Below are 24,981 nucleotides of genomic sequence, written 5' to 3' on the forward strand. Positions count from 1 at the left end.
AAAGGTCGACTCTGGTATCATCTTGCCTTGGGTAATTCTGTTGGTTACACGGTAGAGCTTCAAGGGCCAAAGGAAGAGACTCCGACACCCCGCGATCTTCACCTTTAGCCTATCCTCACCAGCTCATGGTTGATATTCGAGATGTGTATTTGTGCCATTTTCTTCAGTTTACATGAGACTGGATCCCGGACGAAAGAGGCGGACGAACAAAAGATCAACATCAGTTTCGCCGGCAAATATTAATAGAATCGGCTGACAGTGCCTCTCGTCTGCTTTGCTGTGCCGGTTGGTGCTGATCGAAGGGTGCACCCGGACCACAGAATTGCATCCCAACAACGTCGTCTTTCTGGAAAAGGCCACGAGCAGCTTGAACAGAGGGTGAGCGTGAGCCCCTGAGGACTGGCTCAGGGAGTCCCAAGGGGGTGACGGGGATTGAGCAACAGGCCCGGATTGGCTGGTCTGGGAGCGAGGCGGGAGTGCCTGTATCGTTCCATCCACTCAGAGACCGTCTTTGTGCTCCAGGTCTCCGCCGAGCGTCCCCGGCCGCTAGCGTAGGCGATGTCCTGCGCCAGGCGCTGATGAATTCTCACCTGCCCACGGGCATAGAACTCCTGGACACCGGACCTGCAGTTCTCTTCTCGCCAGGCTTGACCCGGTCGCATTAAACTTTATCTCCTCCACCTCTGTCATCCACAGACAAACCGAATCCACGGTCACGGAAAGCATCCTTCGCATATCGGGCACAGCATCTCTTTTTCTGCTTGTCTTTCTTTTTGCTCCGTTGTAGTTATCATCGCATTCGCCTGTTCAAGCGTGCACCTCCGAGGCGCTGCTCTTTCGTCCTGCTAGGTGCTGGGGGCACTTTGCTGGGCTGACCAGGGACCCCCTCAAAAAATAAAAAAAAAGACAGGAGGTTGAACCTGAATCTGTCCCGTCCAAAAACCGAACCCGCTGCGCCCGCTCCACCACGGCGAGCGAACCGATGCTTTCCCAGCCTTCTCGAGACACGACCGCCGACGACATTCCCGACTCCCGCACCTCTCCTCGTTGGAGCCCACGCTGCCCACCCAGCTAACTCCGCAGTCGTCCGCGTCCACCAGCTCCGTTCGCCCTCTCCCACCTGCAGGCTCCCGTCCGTAGCGGTCCCTGATCAATTTGCCCGGTCAATTGACGACGTGTGCCTACGCCTGCTCCTGGCGACACTGTAGTCCGGCCAGCAGTTCTACGGTGCCATTATGGCCTTCCTCTTCAAGTCCAAGAAGAGTCACGACCGGTCGCTTGCCAGTCGGGATGGATCACAGGGCTCGGCGTCGGGCATGGGTGGCGCGGCGGCGCGCGTCAGAGATGAGAAGGGGTCACGATCAACACCCACTGGCAGCTTAACCTCCCTCGATGTCGACGGCAGCATTGGTAGTCCTGATCAATCTTATGCTCGCCAGCGAGGCCAGAGTCTGGACCAGCAACAACCGACACCTCCTCAGCTGCAGCAACCGCCATCGAGTGACTTACCGGTAAGCTTCCATCTCAAGCGACGTCGCAATGTGCATCAGCATCTTGTCTAACGTTGGCCATCGCAGCTGCGCAACGGTCCTCCTCCTACACAAACGGCGCCGAATCCCAATGCCTCGCTATACCCATGGTCTCAGCGCCGACTAACCTACACGTCCTCGCATCCCAGCCCGTTCCCAAGATATGGCGCCGCTGTCAATGCCGTCTCCTCGAAAGAGGGTGACATATACGTAATGGGCGGTTTGATCAACAGCTCGACAGTGAAGGGCGATCTGTGGCTCATTGAGGCCGGGGGAAACATGTCTTGCTACCCACTAGCTACAACAGCTGAGGGCCCAGGGCCTAGAGTCGGACATGCCAGTTTGCTCGTAGGGAACGCTTTCATCGTCTTTGGTGGAGACACCAAGATCGAAGAAACAGATGTTCTCGATGAGACCTTGTATCTTCTCAACACATGTGAGGCTTGCAGCTCCACCAGGTTGGCTCTATCATGCTGACAGTTTTACAGCAACGAGACAGTGGTCGAGAGCTTTGCCAGCCGGATCACGACCCAGCGGACGTTATGGACACTCGCTGAATATTCTGGGGTCAAAGATTTACATCTTCGGTGGTCAAGTGGAGGGTTATTTCATGAATGACCTTGCCGCTTTTGACCTGAATCAGCTGCAGATGCCCAATAACCGCTGGGAGATGCTCATATCATCAACTGAGAGTGGTGGACCGCAGGGCAAAATCCCGCCAGCCAGAACGAACCATTCCGTGGTAACATTCAACGACAAACTTTACTTGTAAGTTTTGATGCGGGGAGACGTAATATTCTTCATGCTAAGATTGGTTAGGTTTGGTGGTACCAATGGATACCAATGGTTCAACGACGTCTGGGCATATGATCCCGCTGTCAACACTTGGTCGCAACTAGACTGTATAGGGTACATTCCGTCTCCCAGAGAAGGCCACGCTGCTGCTATCGTCGAGGATGTCATGTACATCTTCGGCGGCAGGACGGAGGAGGGTGCGGATCTGGGTGATCTTGCCGCATTCAGGATCACTTCTCGCCGCTGGTACACTTTCCAGAACATGGGCCCATCCCCCTCGCCGCGGTCCGGACATAGCATGACAGCAGTTGGAAAGTCCATCATTGTGGTCGGAGGAGAACCAAGCTCGGCTCAGACAGCAGTCAACGATCTCGCGCTTGTTTACTGCTTGGATACCACAAAGATTCGCTATCCCAACGACGCAGGCCCTAGCCAGACTTCACCTAGAAATCAACAACGACGACCTAGCGATGCCACTCCACAAATCACCCTGAGGAATGTGTCTCCACGTGATGGTTCGAACGGCCCGCCCGATAGTCGACGCCCACCAGGAGGTCCTGGTCCCAATGGATATCGGTCACCTAATGGCCCTGCTGAAGTGAGCCCGGCGGGAGGACCACCAAGCGGTCCTCAAAAAGCTCGATCCGCGGGTCCTATGAGCCCAGGGGGTCCATCTGGTGCCCCTCCATCTGGACCACCTCCCCAAATTCAACCGCCAAAACCTGGCCCTCCAGGTGGAGCACCCCGGCCTGCCAGGAATGCCTCAACGGAGCGAGGCGACCAGCCCCAGGGCTCCCCAATCACATCGGCACCGCCGCAACAGGTTGCGGCGTTGAAAGAAGGCGAAGGACTTGGCGCAACTGGCCGGCGCACTCCGACAAGTCAGAATCCTAACCCGCCCCGCTCTTCTTCAAGACAAGCTGAGGGACAGCCTGCCGATGCCGCGAGATCCAAAGCAACGAGACAAGGACGCGGGCAAGGCTCCGTAGATAGTACAACGGAGCCAGCTCTCAAGCCAGCTCCGGCTCGCCCAGCGTCCCCACCACCGCCTACCCGACAACCCAGCAATCCTATATCTCGAAGGTCTTCCGCCCGGAACTCTCAAACGGTTACACTTCTAAAAGAGCTGGATGCCGCAAGGAACCGCAACGCATGGTACGCCTCCGAACTGGAGTTAGCGCGCAAGGCTGGCTATTCACCCAATGCGTCACTGAGCCCAATCTTGGACAGCCGTGCCGCGGAAACATTTGATGATGAAGACAAACCCTTGATCGAAGCTCTCCTTGCTATGCGGCAAGAGCTTGCCAACGTACAAGCCTCGGTCGACAAGCAGGCAGTTCTGGCTGCCCGACAAATTGCTGAAGCAGAGAAGCAGCGAGACGCAGCCATTCAGGAAGCCATTTATGCCAAAGCGAAACTAGCTGCGAGGGGTGGAAGCGCCAGAAGCACACCACAGCTCGATGACAAGGAAGTAGGAGATCGTGCCAATGAGATGAGCAAGAAGCTCGCACATGCTCTCAGTGTACAAAAAGAGCTTCAAGATCAGCTGGAGCGCATCAAGACCGACTTTGACGCCGAGAAGAAGGCGCGCAAACTGGCAGACGACACGGCAAATGCGGCGCAAAAGCGAATGGCAGATCTCGAGAGTTATAAGCAGCAAAACGCATCCGAAGTCGAACGGCTCAAGGCTGAGTTGCATATGGCTCAGCGTGAGGCCCGGGAACAGTCTGTTGCGGCAGCGGAAGCGGTGGCGGCTACACAAATGCTACGTGTTGAGAAGGAAGAATATGAGCAGAAGTATAATCACCTTGTTGGAAACAATAAGGACCAGGTCGACACCTTTGAGACTTTCCGTGGCGCGCTCGCAGCTTCTGAGGAGACCAAGGCTTTGCTTGAACGGAAGCTGGAGGAGGAACGCGCGCTCAAGGAGAAGATCGAATCGAAGCTCAGCAAACTGAAAGCCGAGCATGAGACTCGTACAGCTGAACTTGTTTCAGCAACACAACGCTTACGAGATGCCGAAGAGCTGGCCGAGAAACATGCCAGTGAGGCAAAGCTGCAGCGCCAGGCTTTGTTGTCAGGCCTCGACAAGATGTCTGCCAAAGATGTTTCAAAATCGGACAAGGCTGATCATGACCGCATCCTTGCTCTGCAGGGTCAACTTAACGCTGCCAACGCGCTGGTAAGGAAGTATCAACAGGAGGCGGACAGTGCGGCAGACAAGCTTCGGGGAGCCGAGGAACGAATTGCAGGGCTGGAGGCATACCAAGAACAGGCAAGCAGAGAGGGTGTTTCCATCCGCCGACAGCTCCAGGGAGCTTTGAGGGAGACCCAGAGTCTTCAAGCCGCAAACTCGGAGTTGAAGCAGCAATTGTCGAAGCAGCAGCTTGAGACAAATGCGGTCGTCGTCCAACACAACACACTCAAGGACATCCTTGTCGAGCGAGGCATCTCACCTTCCTCCGCGACCCGTGCGCGTAATAGTCCGCGCGGCAGTCCTCGGGAAGCTTCGCCTGAGCGGGCCCGTGTTCGTGAGTTGGAGCAGCAACTTGCAACTGCCCAAAATGCCCTTGAAGAGACAAAAGCACAGGCAACCGAGAAGCTCGTACAGCTTGAAAACGACTACCAGTCTGCCGTACAATACGTCAAGGGGACCGAGAAGATGCTCAAGCAACTCAAGGATCAGCTGACACGCTACAAGACTGAGAATGGCCGTCTGAAGGAACAGGTGGTGGAATTGGAGGACAAGCTTGAGGCTGGAGGTGGTGCTTCCAAGAGCGGCCCCACAGACTGGGAATCTGAGAAGGAGACCTTGTCGGCCGAGATTGGAAGATTACAAGCTGAGCTCAAGAACACGGCGAGCCAGCTCGAGAAGCAAGTTCAGTCCATCCGTCAAGACCTGGCAGAAGTTCAGAAGGAACGAGATGTAGCCGTCAAGACCAGCGAGGACGCGAACCGACGCCTTGAGGCCCATAAGAAGGACCTGGAGCAGCTGCAGCAGGAGAATATCCTCCTCGAACGCCGAGCCCAGGATGCCGAAAACAAGGTTAGCACACTTCTTGATCAGGTGGAGCTGAGCGTCGACAACTACCGCCGACGAAGCAGACAGGCCCCCAGCCTCAACTCCGAGACTATTGGATCCAACGCCGCCTCCGGACCCGGCGGTACCAACGGAGGAAGCAGCAGTGCTGGCCTGGGTCATAACAGGCAAGAATCGGGCGGCTCTGAGAGCCTGTACGGTGGCGTGCCCGGTGAACGTGAGGTTAACAGCGTCGGCGGTGTCGGCGAGCGAAACAGCAAAGCGCTGGACAGCCTCGCCCACGAACTCGACAACTTGCGCAACCAGTGGGAAGCGACTAACAAGCAATACCGACTGAGCACAACGCAGTATGAATATGAGACCAACCCCATCTCTCCGGGTGGAAAGCCAACCAGCACTGGGCTGAGCGAGAGTTTGGCCGACTGGAGGAAACGACTTGACGAGAGCCACCCCGGTAGCCCTGGCGAGGCGAGATGAATTGATGGATGGATAGATGAAAAAGGAAGGAGAAAAACCTGGTTTGTTTTTTTCTTCTTCAAGGAAACACGAAGCATGCATGGCATGAATTCACATTGGGCAATGTTCATCTACGCACCTACACACGACCATGTACACAACCACGCATACCACACCACACCAAACCGTCTCTCTTTTGACACAACGGGGGGGGCGTGTAATACCTTTATTTTTGGCTTTAGAAGTGTTGGGGTGGAAGGAGGGAGGACAGGGCCAAGGATTATTCGGGTTGATATTTTTTATTATCTTTTTTGGCTTTTTTCTGTTTCCCCATTCTCTCTAATCTCCTTTCTCCTTTCGATGGTAGGGGTTCGGCTATACATTACACGCCCACCTTTTCTACAATGGGGAAACCTTTTTTCTTTTCCTGTCATCTTGACCTCATTTGCTGTTGTTGTTGCTGCTGGTGCTGCTGTAGTTGTGGCTTGAATGTTTTTTTTGTTTTGGCATAACGTTTGCTGCTTGCTGCTTATTGTTGTTGAGAGGGTTTTGATATGGGGAGAGCGAGTTATGGCACGCACACACAGAGCTTTATGTATGGCACGGCGCGCGCGCGAAATTAAAATAATACATGCTGTCTTTTTTTTATTGTTGTTCAATTACTACTCCTGATAGTCTGCAAGGCGATGTGAAGGATCAGAAAGTGGAAAGAGAGCAATAGCTGTATGAGGAGAAAAACTGCAAGAGGAATTTTGAACTAAGAGTTGGTTTTGCTAGCTGGATTAGTTTGTGTTTGAATATATGGAAGGGGAAAGGGATTGGGGAAGGGTGGGGGGGTTATGGGGGGTGAATCGGGTGAGGTGCTGAGGAAGATGAGAGGTAGAAATGGAAGGAAAAAAAGGTGAGGGGGAGGGATATCGGGGTGTTTATATAGACTTTTCTATCATCGTTGTTGGTCTCGGGAGAAAGCGTTGGCTTGCGTGTTGGCTGCATATAGAGAGTAGTTTGTAATTGGACGGTGAGATAGGTGTTGGTTTGAAAACCTGAATGATGATTATTATATCTGGATGTTCCTCACCTTTGCATTTTTGAGGCAAAAGACTTGCTTTACGTCGAGTGGTGAGATCAGCGCTGTGACATGTTGGTCTGTCATGAGAGTTCGATGGATGAGCACCTGAAGTGTCTTGTGAGAGACTCATCCATAAACTAAACAAGGTTAGCCTTTTAGGCAAGAGTACTCTGACTTCAATCACATGTGAGTATGAAGGTGGGTGTCAGTCTAGAAGAAGCACAGCTGGTGCTCGGGTATGGTAGGCACTCAGCAAAGATAACTCGTAAACTGACAGATGTGCTCTTTGGCCGCACTCTTGACATGTCGTCTACCAAAGCTGCCGCGAAAGCTAGTCACGCAAGTCTATTCATAAGCCTCGTACCCATTCATTGCTAACCTCACAAGAACACCGATCCCCAACCTACGCTACCAATCCCATCCTCCCAAACCCCCTCCCCATCCCACCACCCCCTACGCTTGATCAATTCCCAGCAAACAAATTAACATAAACCCCCCACCCAACCCCCGCCAACCCCCCAACCAAATTCCTCATCTCCACGCTCTTCAAAAACGTAAAGTTCACCAAACTGATCACCGGCCAAAACTTCCACCCCGCCTTGACAATCCCCCAAAACTCACCCCTTGTCCTCTCCCACACAACCCCCCAGTTCACATCTTGAGCCCTCACCACGCCCTTTTCCCCAAACAGAAACCCCAGGCTCGTCTGTGCCTCTAGTTCGTGATGTGCCATGCCCATTTGAATCCCGTTCATAAACATCGAGTACAAAAACGTGTTCACCGCCGCGCCGACCGTCTGATCCAGCAGGGTCTTAATGGCGGTGTTCCGCCTGTTCAGCTTTGGCTCGACAAGTTTCCCTTCCTTCTCCTCGGCGTCGAGTTCTGCTTCTGAACCCTTTGACGCGGAGGCGATGGCTTCCGGGGTGGGGGAGGGGTGGTAAGAAGGGAAGGTGGACTCGAGGTATTCCTGCCAGAGGATGTTGGGGGGGGTGTTGACCAGGCCGAAGAGGACGTATTGGAAGAGGGAGAGGAGGTTGATTGTGATTGGTTTCTGTGGTGGGGGGTGTTAGTGATATGAATGAGCGGTAATAGGGGAGGTGAATGAGGTACGTTATCTCTCTGAGCGGCAATGACCTGGGCTATGATGTTGGATAGGGAGCCGATCACGGCGGCTTGTATGAGCGCGAATTGCATAGGTGAGAGCGCCATGGTGGCCAGTGGTAATGCCAGCTCTACCGGCGGGCTGGGAAAGTAACGACGACTTTTGAATTCCAGTGAAATCAATCGTGACACAGACAACACAAAAATGAGACCGAAAAGAAAAAAAGAGGAAACGAGATTCTTATGAAGACCAGCCGCCCGTTTGTCTTGTTTAAGTCCTGACGTTGAGAGAGCCCAAGAGGCACCAATCGCCCCACTTCCCAGCCATGTGGTTGTGCAGCGCGATCGGTGTCAACTCCCCTCCCACACATGCCCTTGAGGCGTGGCCTGAAAGGACCGCGGGCAAAAGAGCCCAGTCCCGCGCCCGGAATCTCGCACACAGCAGATGTGTGCAAACAACGCACCTTGCCGGTTTCTCTGCCCCTGACGGAATCAAACTAGAACCTATCCGCGGGCAAGCAAAGACCAAATTAATGTTTATATGGTTACCAGCTCCGTGTGACTACGAGTTCCGGGTAATGGCTGTCTAGATAAACCTCCCCGACTGGGCAGACGTTGCATCTCTCGGCTGAGGCCATAAAACATTACTTCTCATTTCGTCCTAAATATATGGTTGAATGTTATACAATACGCTTCGTTCCGTCCAAACCGACCGGATCACCAGTATGCCCCATTGATGCGCCTATAAAGCTGCGCCGCCATCCAGATGATAAGTTGCACAGGTCCTATGGCCTGCAGAGAATCCACATGAGGAGAGCCTGCACAGGATACGAATACGCAAACAAAAACTGGGTTCGCTGGCTTCTCTTCGCCCGCGAGTCGAGGGGGTGCATGGTCTGCATGGGGCCTTGGTTGGTGTTGTTGTTTTCTGGCAGAAGGACGTACTTGAGAGAGCGCATCTAATACACATGGTTAGCTGGCGTCGTTTGGATCAACAGAAGAGCTGGGCAATCGGAACGTACCAGGAACAACGAGTTAGCCAAGCATGTGTAGACAAACAAAGTCCAGCCCACCCAGCCGCCGGTACCCTTGCCCCCATTGAAGATCTCCGACACCGCAATCGTCACAATAACTCCCACGAACTTGTAGCCGCTGTAGGCCATAAGATCCAGCAGCTGCGACTGGTTGGAGATATTCAGGAGATAGCACCCTATTCTAAGGGCCAAAATTTCCAGAATCATCATCACGATCGCGATCGTAGCGACGCTGCCGAACAGCTGGGGTTCGAACTCGCCTCGAAAGCCGGCAAAAAGAGTTCGTAGAAAGACGTATGTGACGATTGACATGACCGGGATGTACATGTCGGGACTGTTGATGTCGTCTCGAGGGGGGAGGTAGAACCATGCTTCCTGGCCGCCGCCAGCACCAACTTCGGATGCCTGGCGACGCGTCCATGGCTTGTGTCGCCATGGAAAGAGGACCAAAAAGAGCTTGTTGATAACGTACGAGTTCGTCACGTTGAAATAGTGCTTCAGTGCCGAGACGTTGACCAGGCGATTGACCTGTCCAGATCACTGTTAGTCTAATGTTTACTCCTAATTAAGCAAATGTCATCCAACATTTTTCTCTAGATAGTCCTGGCCCTGCCGGAATGCTGTCTGGCCAAACTGCGTAGCTATTTGCGCAGTTGGGTCATTCATGAAGTTGCCATATTGCGCAAACATGTTACCGCCCGGCGGCGCTTGCTGCTGTTGCTGCGGATAAGGACTCCCATCGTACCCGTGGCCTTGGGCTTGCGATGTTAGCGGAGGAGGTGATCGAAGTTGGGGGACGGTCGAGACGTGTTGCGGGACTGGGTGGTGTAGCGGAGGCGATTGCCCATACGTCGGTCGCTGCATTCTGGCGGTTGTAACGAAAGGAGCTTATATATAGAGCGGTTAATTGCCAATGTCTTCGAGTCGAGAATATGATGGATTCAGCGCCTGAAATGGGATGTGCTCGGTGTGGTGTCACTGCGTGGATAGTCGTCGTCGGTTGGCTTCGGAGGCCGCGAGTCGGTCTGTTTTTGGACATGTGTTTTAAACAATTTCTCGATGTTGTCATCTCCCCTGAGCCACAAGCTTGTCGCGCCAGCGGGCGCCGGCTAATCCCCGGTCAGCGACACAGAGGCCCATTGCGCCAATGATAGGCCCCCTTGTTATCGATAATAGCGGGGACCTGGGACCATGATGGCAACTGACAGCGTTACAGTCCGCCGTTAACGGGACGGGAGCTTTCTCATTGCGACAGCGCTCCCAGAACATAGCATCCTATTCCAACGTGCAGCTTACATTTTTAACCAGCAGCACCACCAAGGACGACATCTCGCCATGCTGGACACTTTCGAAATTCTGACCACGTCCGGAGTGGTCCTCTGGTCAAGGACTTACGCCGCTGTCAGCCCATCCGTGGTCAACAACTTCATCAATGACATCTTTATTGAGGAGAAGAGTTCAGTTGCCGGCGCAAAGAACGGCGCTTCTGCCGCTGAGAACCCTCCGTACAAACATGACCAACACACTTTGCGCTGGACCTTCGAAAAGGAATTGGGCATCATTTTCGTGGTCGGTAGTACCTTGAGGGGCAACCTTTTCTACCCCTGAATTCAGCTGACCCTTTTGTTTGCTAGGCCGTGTACCGTTCTCTGCTTCACATCTCCTGGATCGATCAACTGGTCGACAACATCAGGGCTATCTTCGTTGGCCTCTACCGTGACGAGTTGACCAAGCCGAATACCACCATCGTCGAGTGCCTCACGTTTGACCAGTATTTTGACCAACAACTTCGAGAGCTTGAACAGGCCGGTGGCAAATCGGACACGCGCGCACTGAAAAGTGAAGTGTTATCCGAAGATACGGGCGATGAGCCTCCCTCCCCACCAAACAACCGCGGCCAACAAGCCCTCCGCGGGGTATCACCAGGCTCAAGTCCAAATGTTTCGCGCCCAGGTACCCCCAGCGCAAGCCATCTGCTGGTCGCCAAGGCTGGACCGGGGGCGAAATTGTCCAGAAGAGCGAGAAAAATGCAGAATACCACCTCAGCTCCAGCATCGTCTGGTGACGAAGGCCCGGCCAGGAAGGCCAAGGCCAAGCCAGTGAAGCGCGGGAGGAAATGGGATGCCGATGGGCTTGCTGATGAAGACGATGGTGTTCAGCTTGACTACTCGGTTCCCACCCTCACCAGTGATAGTGAAGCTGAGCCCGGTGCGAGACCAGGGGCCGTAGAAGAGGTGGACGCGTCGACATGGGGTTCCCAGACCAAGGGGAAGTTTGTCCTGAGAGACTTGGGCGATGAAGTCAACTCGATTCTGGCTGATGCCGATGCGAAGAAGAATGCTGCTACCAAGACCGACGCGCCTAGTGGTCTCGTAGGTACTGGTCTCAGTGCTATCGGAGGGTTGTTCAGGAACGTGGTGGGTGGAAAGGTTTTGACAAAGCAAGACCTGGATAAGGCGATGAAGGGAATGGAGGAGCATTTGCTCAAAAAGAACGTTGCGCGCGAGGCGGCGATACGTCTTTGCGAGGGTGTTGAGAAAGAACTGGTGGGGGTGAAAACTGGCAGCTTTGAAAGTGTGTTGTGCCATCCTTCAACCCCATCATGTCAGACCATGCTAACCTCGGTACAGGTATCAACGCAAGGATACAGAAAGCTATGGAGGCTTCCCTGACGAAAATGCTTACACCAACATCATCACTCGATCTCTTGAGAGAAATCGACGCGATTACCTCGCCTTCTGCGACATCGCTCCGCAAGGCCCGGCCATACGTCATGTCTATCGTCGGTGTCAACGGCGTAGGCAAGTCGACAAATCTCTCCAAAATATGCTTCTTTTTGTTGCAGAACAAGTACAAGGTTCTCATTGCTGCCGGTGACACGTTCCGTTCCGGTGCCGTTGAACAGCTCGCTGTCCACGTGCGCAACCTGAAAGAATTGACTGCCCGTGAAGGTGGCCAAGTTGAGCTGTACCAGAAGGGCTATGGCAAGGATGCCGCTACTGTGGCCAAGGATGCCGTCGCGTATGCGGCACAAGAGGGATTCAACGTGGTTCTCATCGATACCGCGGGGCGTAGACACAACGACCAAAGATTGATGAGCTCCCTGGAGAAGTTCGCCAAGTTTGCGCAACCAGACAAGATTTTGATGGTTGGCGAGGTACGTTTCCTTTTCTAGATGCTATTGATCTTATCACAGATGCTGACTCGGTCTATAGGCACTTGTCGGCACAGACTCCGTTGCTCAGGCCCGGAACTTCAATGCGGCTTTTGGATCTGGTCGTTCCTTGGACGGGTTCATCATCTCGAAATGCGACACCGTCGGAGACATGGTCGGGACTTTGGTCAGCATCGTACATGCCACCAATGTTCCGGTTCTGTTCGTCGGCGTTGGCCAACACTACTCTGATTTGAGGAACTTCTCAGTCAAGTGGGCTGTTGAGAAGTTGTTGAGCAGTGCATGATTCCAGGTTACCAACAGCCTTGAAGACGTAGTTTAGTTGGATTATCGATACATAGACATTAATTGCTGTAATACTTGACCTTTGATATCTGTGAAAACATGGAAACTGAGGCTGATTTAGGGGTAAAAGAAGTCGAAAGCAAATTCTCATTAGGGTTAGGGTTCCAAGGAGTTGTTGCTACCTGCTCTCTCAAGTGAAAGTCAATTAAAGAGCTGTCACGTGTCCACGCGGTGCCACGCCTTTGGACCCCCCGCGACGACCGCGTTCACTTTCAACTAAGCTACCTGAACACCAAAACACCAGGGTCCCGCCTCAAGTCACTCGCTTTCGGTCTGATCACGACCACGCCATGCCGAGGCAATATGACACCCGACTCGCGCAGCAGGACTGCCCGGTCCACACAGCATGGATTTAGCAACAATACGCTCCCCCATGGAGCACCCCCTCCATCGACCCTCGCTGCCCAGATCGTAGAGAACATCTCGTCGACATCGCGAAATTCGCACTTGAGCGACGCTTCGACCGAAGAACTGAAGCATCTTCAGAGTCTCGTGGAAAATTACAACGCCAAATCCGAAGACATCAAGACACCAGCAGAGCAAGTCGAGTACAATCATCTACTGGTGTATATGATCGGATCTGTCTCTCTCAAAGTCCTTTACTGGGACGACCCATTTTCAACCCAAGAGAAACTACACGAAGGCGCCATTGCAGCTTTCGGCTTCCTAAGAACCACTTTAACGGAGACGCCTTCCGTCTTGAAGTGCGCCACCGACGGGACGAAATACCTAAATATGGGCGAGGAGCCTCTGTGGCTATGGATATTTCCACGACTGCTCAAGATACTGGCACATAGGAGGGCGCGGGCTATCACTGGTCAAGTTGAAGCACTCTTCGATTACATCCTGGAGCTTGTAGAGGATAATGTGGGAATTTGGGACCTCGGTTTGCCGCTTATGCAGTACTTCCGTGCAACCCTTGACAGTAAGCCTACCTCTGATGTTCTTGGATATGGAAGAACAAGCCCACTAACCTTCCATTAGGTATTCTTGACATTTTTGACCCCAATTCCTCGACGACCAGAACTTCTCCTCTCCAAATCGAGCTGCCCCCAAGCGCATTTTTGAAATCAGTCTCTGAAACCCCGATCTTGAATTGCACATTCCCTCTCCAGGGTGAAGAAAATGCTATCCACTTTGCTACCAGCCTTCTTTCAATCATCCAACGCGCCATCATTCCCGGGCCTGAGGCCAATATCTCTGTTCTTTACGGCAATCATACCATCTGGGTCTTGGATCTTTTCCAGCCGCTCAGTCTCCTCGTGGCAACTTTGCCAGTCCCCTCGGAGACTAGGGTTTCGAAGATTGTTCAGATGTCTCTTGAGTTGGCAGTGGCATACAACGAACTTGGCGCCACGGATGCAATCTTCAAGCACAAGGCTAATGCCACTCTTGCTTTAGTATGCAACAACGTGATCAAAAATCCCCAACAACTACTCACCCAAGACGATGAAGGAGTAGATGCAAGGCGCGTGATGTGTCTTGCTTTTGTTCATCTAGCGAAAGCTGCCATTGCTCATGCACCAACATCAAGTCTTATCTCTTGTGGTCTTTTTGGGATTTCAAAAGTACTGACGATGGAGAATGCTGTCATTGGGGCTGATACGGATTTCTCAGTGAGTAAAACAATATGACGTTGATGCTATAACTATGCTAACTCAAACCCAGCGAGCTGTCGAGCTTTTGGCGCAAGCAACCGTAAACCCAGCTTTCAAGGGCTTTACCGCTGAGATTCAAGCAGGCAACTTTGTGGATGCAGCACTGAAGCAACAGGTAGAAAAGCTTTTGGCCAAGAACAATCCGCCACAAGCATCCTCACAACCTCCACCGAAACGTAGGAAAACGGACTCTTCATCAGTGGCGTCCGGAGTTCTGGGTGATATTCATGGGCGACTCTGCCAGCTACTCGAGACAGATCCGGAAATGGACCTTGGAGATATCTTGAACCACTTAGCGGACGCCTACCCTCAGCTTAGCGAGGCCGATCAGTGCTGGCTTATTGAACTTATATCACGTCTGTTCTGCGCGGCAGATAATACATTGACAGTTCACAAGCACAGCACTCCCTCGACTCTCAAATTCCGGTGTTTGTATTGCTCTGGTACCAGCAATATGACGCCGGTCTCAGGTTATGATGCGGATATCAAGAACCTCGCACTAAGCTCTTTCAGTAAATTAATTCTGTTGCAAGAATTTGTCGAATCCAGGCGGCCTCGTATCTTTGCGATGATAGCTCTTCGACGAATAGCTAGGCACGTACCGAATGGGAAGTTTTGGGACAATGGAAAGTCGGCTCCTGGGAAGTGGTGCCTACAATCTCTGAGCAGCTCGGTCAGAGAGCTTCGTATTGCTGCTGGACGGGCGTTGCCCATTTTTCTTACCAATTTCTCAGCCACCGAGGTGGATAACAGCGTTATCAAAAGAAACACGGCCCGTACTATCGGACTTCTCAAATCAATATCTGACCAAAACGTCATCTCCTTGCAGGAAACTTGCATCATGGCATGGGGCCAAGTTGGGCGAGTGGTGGCGGACACGGAGTTGAACCTCGTCCTCGTCAAACTGGTCGAGTATCTCGGGCACCACAACATGATGGTATCAACCGTTGCGTTCAACGAGATTATGAACCTCGCGGAATCTCATGATGTGACGATTGCCAGCCTCTTCCGGCCTTTCTGGCCAAGTTTGGCGTTTTCAGTCGTCAAGGACCTCGTGTCAAGGCCACAGACCACACAGCTGGTTGCTGAACTTCTTCAGATAAGCATTCATAACCTTTTGAAGATGTTGCAAAAGCATGCGTTGCCGTGGTTGGTTCTCGGCAAAAAACGCGAGGTCATTCAAAAGATTGCTGAAGCAAGGGGTGAGAAGGACTGCTGGCAGCCTTGTGTTGATGCTGAAAACCTACCGTCTATACTTGCACTTCTCCTTGTACAAGACGTACCGAACGTGGAATCGTACGCGATGGAGCTGCTTCAACATACATCTGCGCATCTTAACAAGTCTCCCCTGGTGGATTTACTTCGAACGGGGCCCATGATGATCGCTTTAGAGTTGTTCAAATATGCCGCCGCTGCGAATGACGATCGAAAGCCTCAGGTAAAGATTCTTCAGGTTTTCGTTTTTTTCCTTTTCTTTTTTTGGCTATCTTGAGAGCTTCATGACTGACAGTTACTAGGTACGAACAGCACTTGTCACAATGGCGAATCTGATCACCGGAACGCCAAAGGACAAAAAGATGAGCAAGACAGATGTTATCGGGCGCTTTCTTCAACCCTATGCCTTGGGCGTCGCTACGCGGCTAGTCGAGAACATCAATGATTCTCACAATGTGCATCCTCCTCCACAGGAGCGAAAATTGTGCATTCGCGCAATGGAGGTAATGATTAGGGTGTGTTCTTCATACGCCAGCATTGCCCGTACCCAAGTAAGTAAATCAAAGCGTCAGCTTGCGAGACTTTCTCTAATATATCGACAGATATCGGCTTGCTTGGTGACTGCGCTGGCCCACGATGAACTCCGGTCAGCAGCCTTTTCATGTTGGGCATCCATGCTCACGTGTATGGAGGACACCGACCTGGAAGCACTACTCGAAGCGACGTTTTACCTTATCAGGTTCTACTACAGTTCCTGCGATGAAGAAACCAAACAATTCCTCAAGTCTCTGTTGCAAGATCTGCTTTCTAAGAACAGACAGATCATCATGGAGTACTCCATCAAGCTTCCCTCGCTCGGTGAAATTGATGAGCTGCGGGATATCAGTGAGGAAGTCGAAGGCCTTCGCCCGCGCTTGACGATCAAGGAGACCTTTGCCGTATTCTCACAGCGTTTGGCCCATGAAAACCCCGGTGTTGTCGAGTACGCGTTGACTGAACTGGTGCCATATCTGGAGAAGCACCAGGAATATCTCCAAACCTCAGCCATTAGCGAACGTCCGGATGCTATCCTCACAACCTTGACTCGTTCAATCTTGGACTGCTCGGTCAAGTACAACGGATGGCAACCATCTATTACGCGGTCATGCGCTGAAGCTCTCGGGCTCATAGGTTGCTTGGACTCCAATCGTCTGGAAACTACGCGGGAGCAGCAACACATTGTCGTCATTCACAACTTTGAGGACGCAAGCGAGACCACTGACTTTGTGGCCTTTGTGCTGGAGAATGTCCTGGTCAAAGCCTTCCAGTCGACAACCGACACCAAATTCCAGGGATACCTCTCTTATGCCATGCAGGTTCTCCTCGAGAGAACCGACTTTAAAGTTGCCTTCCAGATGGCTGGTGAAGGAGAAAGCGAGCCGGTCTATAGGAGATGGCTCGCCTTTGCGGAAAGCACTCGCGAAACCCTTATCCCGCTTTTATCTTCCTCCTTCTTGCTTGCGCCCTTGCCTAAGCAGTCCACTGAATACCCGATCTTCAAACCAGGGAAGAAGTCATATTCCGCATGGCTCAAAGCTATCGTGTTTGATCTGCTGCGCTGCACTCAGAACGCTTTTAGTGAGATGATCTTTGAGCCGCTGTGCCGGTTGATCAAGGTCAAAGATCTCACGGTTACTGAATTTTTGCTGCCTTTTGTGGTCATGCATGTCATCCTGGGTCAACCGGACTCTTCGGTGTTCAGTCCAACGATCAAGGCTGAGTTGTTGGCTATTCTGAAATACCACCCGCCAAGCACAGCCTCGTATGTCGAGAAGGAGCAGACAAAGCTCTATTACCAGGCGGTGTTCCGCATTATCGACTACTTCAAGAGATGGCTGCAAATTAGGAAACTGAAGGCGACCACGCCAAGGGCCCAGAAACAGGTCGCCTGGGTTGAGGATGTTCTCGACTCTCTCGATCCAAAGTTGCTTTCGCAGCGAGCTGTCGATTGCGGTGAGTATGCCAGAGCTCTTTACTTTCTGGAGCCGCACCTGGAGAATCTCGATAAGAAAAAGCCACAGGAAGTACGTGAAGTCGACGAAGACTATCGGTTGCGTGACACTCTTCAGAACATTTACACGCAAATCGACGACCCAGATGGTTTGGAAGGTGTCTCGGCTCATCTGGGCACGGTCACTTTGGACCAGCAAGCCCTCAACCATCGGAAAGCTGGCCGCTGGACAGCAGCCCAGACATGGTATGAGATTCGACTGGCGGAATCTCCCGAGGACACTGATATTCAGGTTGATCTCCTCACCTGTCTCAAAGAATCAGGCCAGCATGACGTTTTGCTCAACTACGTGGAGGGCATGAAGAGGTCTCCAGCGACGGTCAACAGGATAGCGCCCTTTGCGGTGGAAGCCTCGTGGGCCACGGGGCGGTGGGAAACACTGGAGAAGTACCTTGGGCTTTACAATGCAGGCGATGTTTCGGAGGTTTTCGATCTTGGGGTTGGGCAAGCTTTGCTTTCGCTGAAGAAGAGGGATATGGGGGGATTCAAGGAGCATATCCAGATTTTGCGGGACAAGGTGGCGGGGTCAATGACTTACTCGGCGACGTCGTCGTTGAGGGCTTGCCATGAGGCTATGCTGAGATGTCATGTGCTCAGCGATCTTGAGATGATTGCTAGCAATAAGGCTTTGGAAGGTGACAATCAGGCGGTTCTTGCGACGCTGGATCGGAGGTTGCAGGTGCTTGGTGCTTATGTTGGGGATAAGCAGTATTTGCTTGGTGTGAGGAGGGCGGCTATGGAGTTGATGAGGTATGTTAGCCCCTGGAGTCCTGATGCTGGAGCTTGGGTTACTGACTTTTGCAGACCGAAATATGGCAACGAGGATATATCGGCACTCTGGCTCCTGAGCGGTAAGCTGGCGAGGAAGGCCGGCTCCATGCATCAGTCGTTCAACGCAGTGCTGCATGCTCAACAACTCGGCGATGCTTCTGCTATCATTGAGAACGCTCGTCTGCTGTACAAGGATGGACATCATCGCAAAGCTATTCAGATACTGGAGATGGCGATCAAGGAGAACTCCTTCGTCGACAAAGCAGTTGGACCCGTTCCTCCGAGCTCGGCCAGAAGCCAAGAGTCCCATCGCAATATGTTGACGGCGACAGCGCAGCTTCTTTTGGCCAAATGGCTTGATTCCACCGGCCAAACGCATGCGGGCGCATTGCGGGCACAGTATCAGCAAGCAGCCAAGACGCATTCACGCTGGGAGAAGGGTCATTACTACCTCGGGCGTCATTACAAGAAGCTTTTGGAGTCGGAGAAAGGCCTGGATCCGGAGCAACAGAGTGATGAGTACATCACTGGAGAGACAGCCAAGCTCGTCATTGAGAACTATCTCCGTTCGCTCAACTTTGGGTCAAAGTACATTTCTCAAACCTTTCCCCGAATTCTGACGCTATTCCTGGAACTCGGATCTCAGGTCAACAAAACTCCAGACGGCAAGGTGACGTTTTCCAGAGAATTGTACCAGCGACGACGTGACATTCTCACTGAGCTCTGCGCAAAATTCCACAAGCAACTGGAGACCATGCCTGCATATATTTGCTATACATCCTTGCCCCAAATCACTGCCCGGATAGGACACCCAAGCCCGGATGTCTTCAAAGTACTGGAGGACATGATTGTCAGGGTGGTCAACGCCTATCCTAGGCAGGCCCTCTGGAACGTCTTCCCTTTCATGGCGAATCCCAGCAGGCAGCCAAACGACCGCCAAAGGAGGGCAATCAAGATATTGAACACGATCAAGACGTCCAGCCCGGACATTAAGGCGTTTTTGAGAGCAGGGGAGAAGCTAGCCGAACAACTGCTCGTGGCTTGCAACAATGGACACTTTCAGAGCAACAGGACAACGACGGCGAGCATCACTAGGGATTTGTTCTTTAACCACAAGTGCACGCCTTGCCCGCTGGTCGTTCCGGTTGAGACCAGTTTGACTGCCACGTTGCCGACTTTGACAGACAATGTCAGGAGGCACAAGCCATTTTCTCGGGATGCTGTCACGATTGAGGCGTTCCTTGACCATGTCTTGGTTTTGGGGTCGCTGGCAAAGCCACGGAAGTTGACAGCCCGTGGATCAGATGGCAAGCTTTATGGTCTACTGATCAAACCCAAGGACGATCTGCGTACAGACCAGCGCCTAATGGAGTTTAACTCGCTCATCAATCGCTCGCTCAAACGGGACGTGGAATCCAGCCGAAGGCAGCTCTACATCAGGACATATGCTGTCACGCCCCTCAACGAAGAATGCGGCATCATCGAATGGGTCGACGGGCTGAAGACATTGCGCGAAATTTTGCTGAGCATCTATAGGGGGAGGAACATCTCGCCAAACTACACCCAGCTCGCGCAACTGATGAAGCAGGCTTGCGCCGGGGACAACAACACGCACATCTATACCGAGACGATCATCGGGATGTTCCCGCCCGTGTTGGGGGAGTGGTTCGTCTCGCAGTTTCCCAACCCTTCGTCTTGGTTTGCGGCGAGGCTGAAGTACACGCGGTCGTGTGCGGTCATGTCGATGGTGGGGACGATTCTCGGGTTGGGTGACCGGCACGGAGAGAATGTCTTGCTTGAGGAGGGGAACGGGGGCGTTTTCCACGTGGATTTCAACTGTCTTTTTGACAAGGGGAGGACGTTTACTCAGCCCGAGTGTGTGCCGTTCAGGTTGACACACAATATGCAGTATGCCATGGGGGTGTATCGGTATGAAGGGCCGTTTAGGCACTGCAGCGAGCTGACGTTGAGAATACTCAGGCAACAGGAGGAGACGTTGATGAGTATTTTGGAGGCGTTTATTTATGATCCGACGCTGGATCTGCAGAGGGGGAGCAAGAGGACGAAGGAGGTGGTCAAGTTGAATCCTACGAGTGTGGTGGCGAGCATTAAGAGGAAGGTGGAGGGGTTGCTGCCGGAGGAGAGCATACCGCTGGGGGTGGAGGGGCAGGTGGATATGCTGATCAAGGAGGCGACCAACCCGAGGAATTTGGCGGCGATGTATATTGGGTGGTGTCCGTTCTTGTAAATCCTTGGATATAATATGGGGTATCGTATGAGCGGGGTGGTGGTTATGAATAGCGAGTTTTTTGGGAAGGTGAGCATAGCGGTTATTTAAGGGGGTGTTGGTTTTAGGAAGGTATTTAGATGGATAGTGTTTGTAGAGATTGGTGATATCTGAGTCAATGGATTCGTTCTAGTTGACATAACTTCTATCAGTCTGTTGCGTTTCCTCGAAATAGCAAATGACACACTCGACCTTCACAATGCAAACAATCATCCTGGAGGGCCATTCCCAGATTGTTGATGACAGCGGGTTAACCCCTGAAATCCAAACAAACGGCGGGTTGGCTGGTTATTAATGATCGCCCAGCCCGCCTAGCGCAACACAACGCTTGGGCCTGGATTTCACCGTTCATTCCACCTCCCTCCAGATAGGTCGTACCTTCTCTCCTCGCAAAAAAGAACTGTGGAACAGCTGAGATTTCTGCCTGGTTTTTCCAACTTTTTTCATTGACGGTCAGAAGAAAGTCTGTCTCGATTTCCTTTGAGAAAACTTTTCACCTTTTTTCCAGAAATATTTCTGGCAAGCTTTGTTGTGTGTTGAAATATTGGTCGGATCGACCCATTCACAGCTCACCGTCTTCTATCCAATCTCGCCCACTCGGCAACGCGCAACAGACGCGTCCATCTTCCAGTCTTCGACACGACAGAGAAAAGAAAGCGATTGGGAAGCTATTCTGCAGCGATTCGGCACGTTTTCTGCTTTGAATAGAGGATTCTCAACAATCTCGGCAATCCTAACAGAATCGGCTTGATCACTGAAAGTCGGTCAAGATGTCTGGTTATCGTGTTGGTATGTCCTTCTCTTGATGGTGCATCTCTTCTTTCCTATCGCATGATGGGTTTTCACCATTGTCAGTCTGCCTTGGTCATACCACATTGCTCACGAGATGCTCTTTTCCAACTTTGACATTTTACCTCTTGTCATTTTGGATTTATCAGCAGCCAACCTCGTCGACGTCACTTTCCTTCCACCTCCACTCCACCCCCATCGTATTTAACATGATCTAACCCATCCACAGAGAGAGCCACTACCGGCCGTGCCGGGTGCAAAGACCCCGTCTGCAAGAAGGAAAACATCAAGATTGAAAAGGGCCAGCTCCGGTTTGGAGTCTGGGTGACCATCATGGAGCATGGGAGCTGGGCCTGGCGTCATTGGTATGTCTAATTATATCCACCCCTTTTCTGCTGGAATTGATGTCCTAACGAATTCACACAGGGGCTGCGTCTCTGGTGAGACCATCTCCAACTTGCAGGAGTATCTCAGCAAGGACAAGAACGGTGAATACAACTGGGATATGCTTGATGGCTGGGAGGAGTTGGAGTAAGTTTGACTATTGTCTGGTGGTAATGTGGCGGTTGGGTGTGGAAAACTAATGAAGCATACTAGGGAGTACCCTGATTTGAGGCAGAAGGTCCAGAGGGTTCTTAACCAGGGACATATCGATGCTGAGGATTTCAATGGCGACCCCGAATTCAACGTTCCTGGACAGAAGGGAATTCGCCCGCGTCACCCCGGAAGAAGAAGAACGCTGAGGAAGAGGTGAGCTGCGCTTTGCCGGGGGTTGGTGTTAACCGATGGCTGACCGTGATATAGGAGGGCAATGGAGCTGAGGCTGCAGAGACTCCTGCCAAGAAGCGTGCTGCTAAGCGTGGCCGCAAGAAGGCTGATGAAGACGAAGCTGAGGCTGAAGCCGAGACCGAGGCTCCTGTTGCGAAGAAGGCTAAACGTGGTGGCAAGAAGGCTGCTGCTGCTGCTGTTGAGGACGAGGATCAAGTTTTGGCTGATGCTGAGCCGGCTGAGGAGCAAGAGAAACCCAAGAAGAAGGCTGCTCGTGGCAAGAAGGCTGTTGCTGCTGTTAAGGAAGAGGACGAAGAGGAAGCTGCGCAGCCCAAGAGAAGAGGTGCTGCTCGTGGCAAGAAGGCGGCGCCTGTTTACAAGGAGGAGGAGGAGGATGAGGAGGAGGAGGAGGAGCAAGACGAGGATGAAATTGTTGAGAAGCCCAAGCGTGTTGCCCCTGCCAAACGTGGAGCTAAGGGGAAACAGGCGAAGGAGCCTGAGCCGCAAGCTGAGCCAGAGTCCGAGGCGACACCCGAGGAGGACGAGGAGGAGGTTGTCGAGAAGCCGAAGCGTGCTGCTCCTGCCAAGCGTGGAGCTCGGGGCAAGAAGGCGAAGGATGCCGAGCCTGAGCCTGAGGTTGAGGCCGATGCGGAGGTTGATGCTGCGCCGGAGGAGGCCGAGGAGGAGGCCGAGGTTGAGGAGAAGGTCGCTCCCAAGAAGCGAGGAGGCCGGAAGCCCAAGGCCAAGGCTGCCGATGCCGATGGTGAAGCTGCTCCTGCCCCAAAGAAGCGTGGTAGAAAGGCGTAAGTTTTTTTTTTTTTTGCAGGGTGTTGCTTGATGGGGACTGATGCTAACTGTCAGCAGGGCTGCCTAGAGTTGATGTACTCAACACACTTTACCCGTCGTCAACACTTGATATGTTTTTTTTGGCGAGGCAGGTAGTGGACTTTTCTTGTTGGCACAATTTGCTGGGTTCATTTTTTTTCTTTTTCACGATGAGCTCTTCAATGCGATGATATATGGCTTTGGCCCCTCAGAGGAGGAGCTATGGTTGCCACTACAGCACCGGCCGCCGGATTTTATTCAAAGCAGGAAGAGCCCACAGAATTTGGCGGCGGCATAATACCTGGGTGGGTGTATCATACTGTTTTTTTTCCTACTTTTTTTCTTGTCAGAGTAACCCATATTTTTCCATAGGAGGAAATACATTGTGATCATCTGTAACTGATTTCATTGTGTGCCGATCTGCCATCTGTCATTTTTATCATCACTTGGCCGGGTAGCGGGCTGGGTCAACGATATGTTGACCTGTGCTAGGTGCATGTTCGGGATCTACAGGAACAAAAAAGAACAATGTGAAACGAAACAGAAGTGGGACTCTTTTTTCGTTTGAGAGGGGAGGGAATAAGTACACTATGGGTTTCGCTAATCTGAGCGGCGTGGTAGGTTGGTTGGATTCATGGGCCGAGCCGAAAGGGAGGGGGGATCATTTGTGCCGTAGAAGTATGTGTTGGACTATGTTTACTCTCCTATCATGATGAGGAGGGAAGGGGGGGCACAGTTCTTTTGAGACAGCCAGTCCGGATCTCAAACTGCATTATATTGATGTGGATTCAATATGGTTTGGTCATGATGGGCGGTTTGAGTGCATGATGTTGTGCTTGCTGCTGCTCGATTTCGGAAGTTGGATGATTGATGCCCAAACTACGACGATAAAGTTGATGATCTGAATCGAGATGTTCTCTGAACTTCCATTTTTGCCCTTTGGGCATCGAGACTAAAGCTCGTGATAATGACATCGGCATTTGTCTGCTCTCGTGTGATGCGAAAATGTCGGTAAGTCTAGTCACGGCTTGTCTACTAGTGTTAGAATGGACAGGATTTCTGGAAGAATCTCGTTTGCTGCTGAATATGCACTATTGCGTCACCTGTCTTGGAGGTGTGGGTGTGGGTGAAAGATGTCTTGGATTATACACGAGACTTTTTGGGGTAGGTAGGTGGCGGGGCCGATGGGCGAAGCTACGTGAAACGGGGATTTCTCAAGTTTTTGAACAGAAAAAAGTTGGTGTTTTGGACAGGGTGTTAGAGAGATCTGTTATAATGAGTTTGTTATATGAGAATTCGGTGAGAGATGTCGGGTTGATTCGAAGCAACTGTAAGTATCTGGTGTTGCGGACGAAAGTGAATCGATGATGTATGACCAGGCTTTCGTCCATGGTGGGGTTATCTGCTGGAAAGGAGGGGCTGGGGGAGAGTGAGGGGCTGCAACGTTTTTTGCTTGCGGCCATCATGATAGTAGTGTAGGTAGCACTGAGATGAACCAATTGTGAGAGAGAACATAGCGCTTCTTCTAGCCTGTTCGTCTTGTCTCAATTTTTCCCCAGTCATCGGCGTCACCAGGCCAGAGACATCTGATTGTTGGCCCGCATTAGTCCGGCTGGCTGAGTCTGCCATCCGGTGGGGGTGCTGTCCTGCTGCGACGTCCCTCGTGCCTCTGGAGAAGCTTGTGACGCCTGTGTCACCGACGGGCTTTGGTCTGGGCTGGTTGTGACACTTTACCGCACTCCTGCAGAGGGATCTGGTGAGGTTGATGGAGGATTGCGAGGGGAGAGAGGACATCCCATGTTTGAGAAACATCGAGATAAAGCCTAGTAGACGCAAGAAAACACAGTACATCTGATAGCAGTATACACTGTAATGGCGGGTAAACTGCCTACTAGCGCACAGTGTCAAGACGCCGCAACGGCTCGTGCCAACGTCTGTGGACCCCACCATAGATTGGGGGTCTTTCAAAGCGTTGGAAAGTCAACAATCAAGACTCTCCCACGGCCTGACCGTCATGCTTCATCAAACATCGCCGGTAGTCATGGTATTCATTCCTTACAGACACTATGAATGA

At 52.2% G+C, this 24,981-nt stretch overlaps 6 protein-coding genes across 6 annotated transcripts; 4 read left to right on the forward strand and 2 right to left on the reverse strand.

Annotated features, from left to right (window-relative positions):
- Positions 1-1,235: 1,235 nt before the first annotated feature.
- On the forward strand, positions 1,236-5,841 carry PODANS_1_14830 (uncharacterized protein; the record flags this gene model as incomplete). The annotated part of the gene is made up of 4 exons (XM_001906884.1): positions 1,236-1,511; positions 1,578-1,965; positions 2,039-2,297; positions 2,349-5,841. 4 exons carry the CDS (start codon positions 1,236-1,238, stop codon positions 5,839-5,841), a joined length of 4,416 nt encoding a protein of 1,471 aa, XP_001906919.1.
- Positions 5,842-7,352: 1,511 nt separating this feature from the next.
- PODANS_1_14840 (uncharacterized protein) lies at positions 7,353-8,098 on the reverse strand (the record flags this gene model as incomplete). The annotated part of the gene is made up of 2 exons (XM_001906885.1): positions 7,353-7,940; positions 8,000-8,098. The coding sequence occupies 2 exons, from the start codon at positions 8,096-8,098 to the stop codon at positions 7,353-7,355; spliced, it is 687 nt and encodes a 228-aa protein (XP_001906920.1).
- Positions 8,099-8,775: 677 nt separating this feature from the next.
- PODANS_1_14850 (uncharacterized protein) lies at positions 8,776-9,888 on the reverse strand (the record flags this gene model as incomplete). Its single annotated transcript, XM_001906886.1, has 3 exons — positions 8,776-8,949; positions 9,013-9,552; positions 9,610-9,888. The coding sequence occupies 3 exons, from the start codon at positions 9,886-9,888 to the stop codon at positions 8,776-8,778; spliced, it is 993 nt and encodes a 330-aa protein (XP_001906921.1).
- Positions 9,889-10,359: 471 nt separating this feature from the next.
- PODANS_1_14860 (uncharacterized protein) lies at positions 10,360-12,485 on the forward strand (the record flags this gene model as incomplete). The annotated part of the gene is made up of 4 exons (XM_001906887.1): positions 10,360-10,593; positions 10,659-11,598; positions 11,655-12,176; positions 12,241-12,485. 4 exons carry the CDS (start codon positions 10,360-10,362, stop codon positions 12,483-12,485), a joined length of 1,941 nt encoding a protein of 646 aa, XP_001906922.1.
- A 362-nt stretch (positions 12,486-12,847) lies between these two features.
- On the forward strand, positions 12,848-20,486 carry PODANS_1_14870 (uncharacterized protein; the record flags this gene model as incomplete). The annotated part of the gene is made up of 4 exons (XM_001906888.1): positions 12,848-13,469; positions 13,529-14,160; positions 14,225-15,640; positions 15,720-20,486. 4 exons carry the CDS (start codon positions 12,848-12,850, stop codon positions 20,484-20,486), a joined length of 7,437 nt encoding a protein of 2,478 aa, XP_001906923.1.
- An 809-nt stretch (positions 20,487-21,295) lies between these two features.
- Positions 21,296-23,098, forward strand: PODANS_1_14880 (uncharacterized protein; the record flags this gene model as incomplete). Its single annotated transcript, XM_001906889.1, has 6 exons — positions 21,296-21,314; positions 21,544-21,679; positions 21,741-21,845; positions 21,912-22,064; positions 22,119-22,885; positions 22,947-23,098. The coding sequence occupies 6 exons, from the start codon at positions 21,296-21,298 to the stop codon at positions 23,096-23,098; spliced, it is 1,332 nt and encodes a 443-aa protein (XP_001906924.1).
- Between the last annotated feature and the right edge of the window lie 1,883 nt (positions 23,099-24,981).

Source organism: Podospora anserina, chromosome 1 (genome assembly GCF_000226545.1).
Source record: "Podospora anserina S mat+ genomic DNA chromosome 1, supercontig 4".
NCBI lineage: Eukaryota > Fungi > Ascomycota > Sordariomycetes > Sordariales > Podosporaceae > Podospora > Podospora anserina.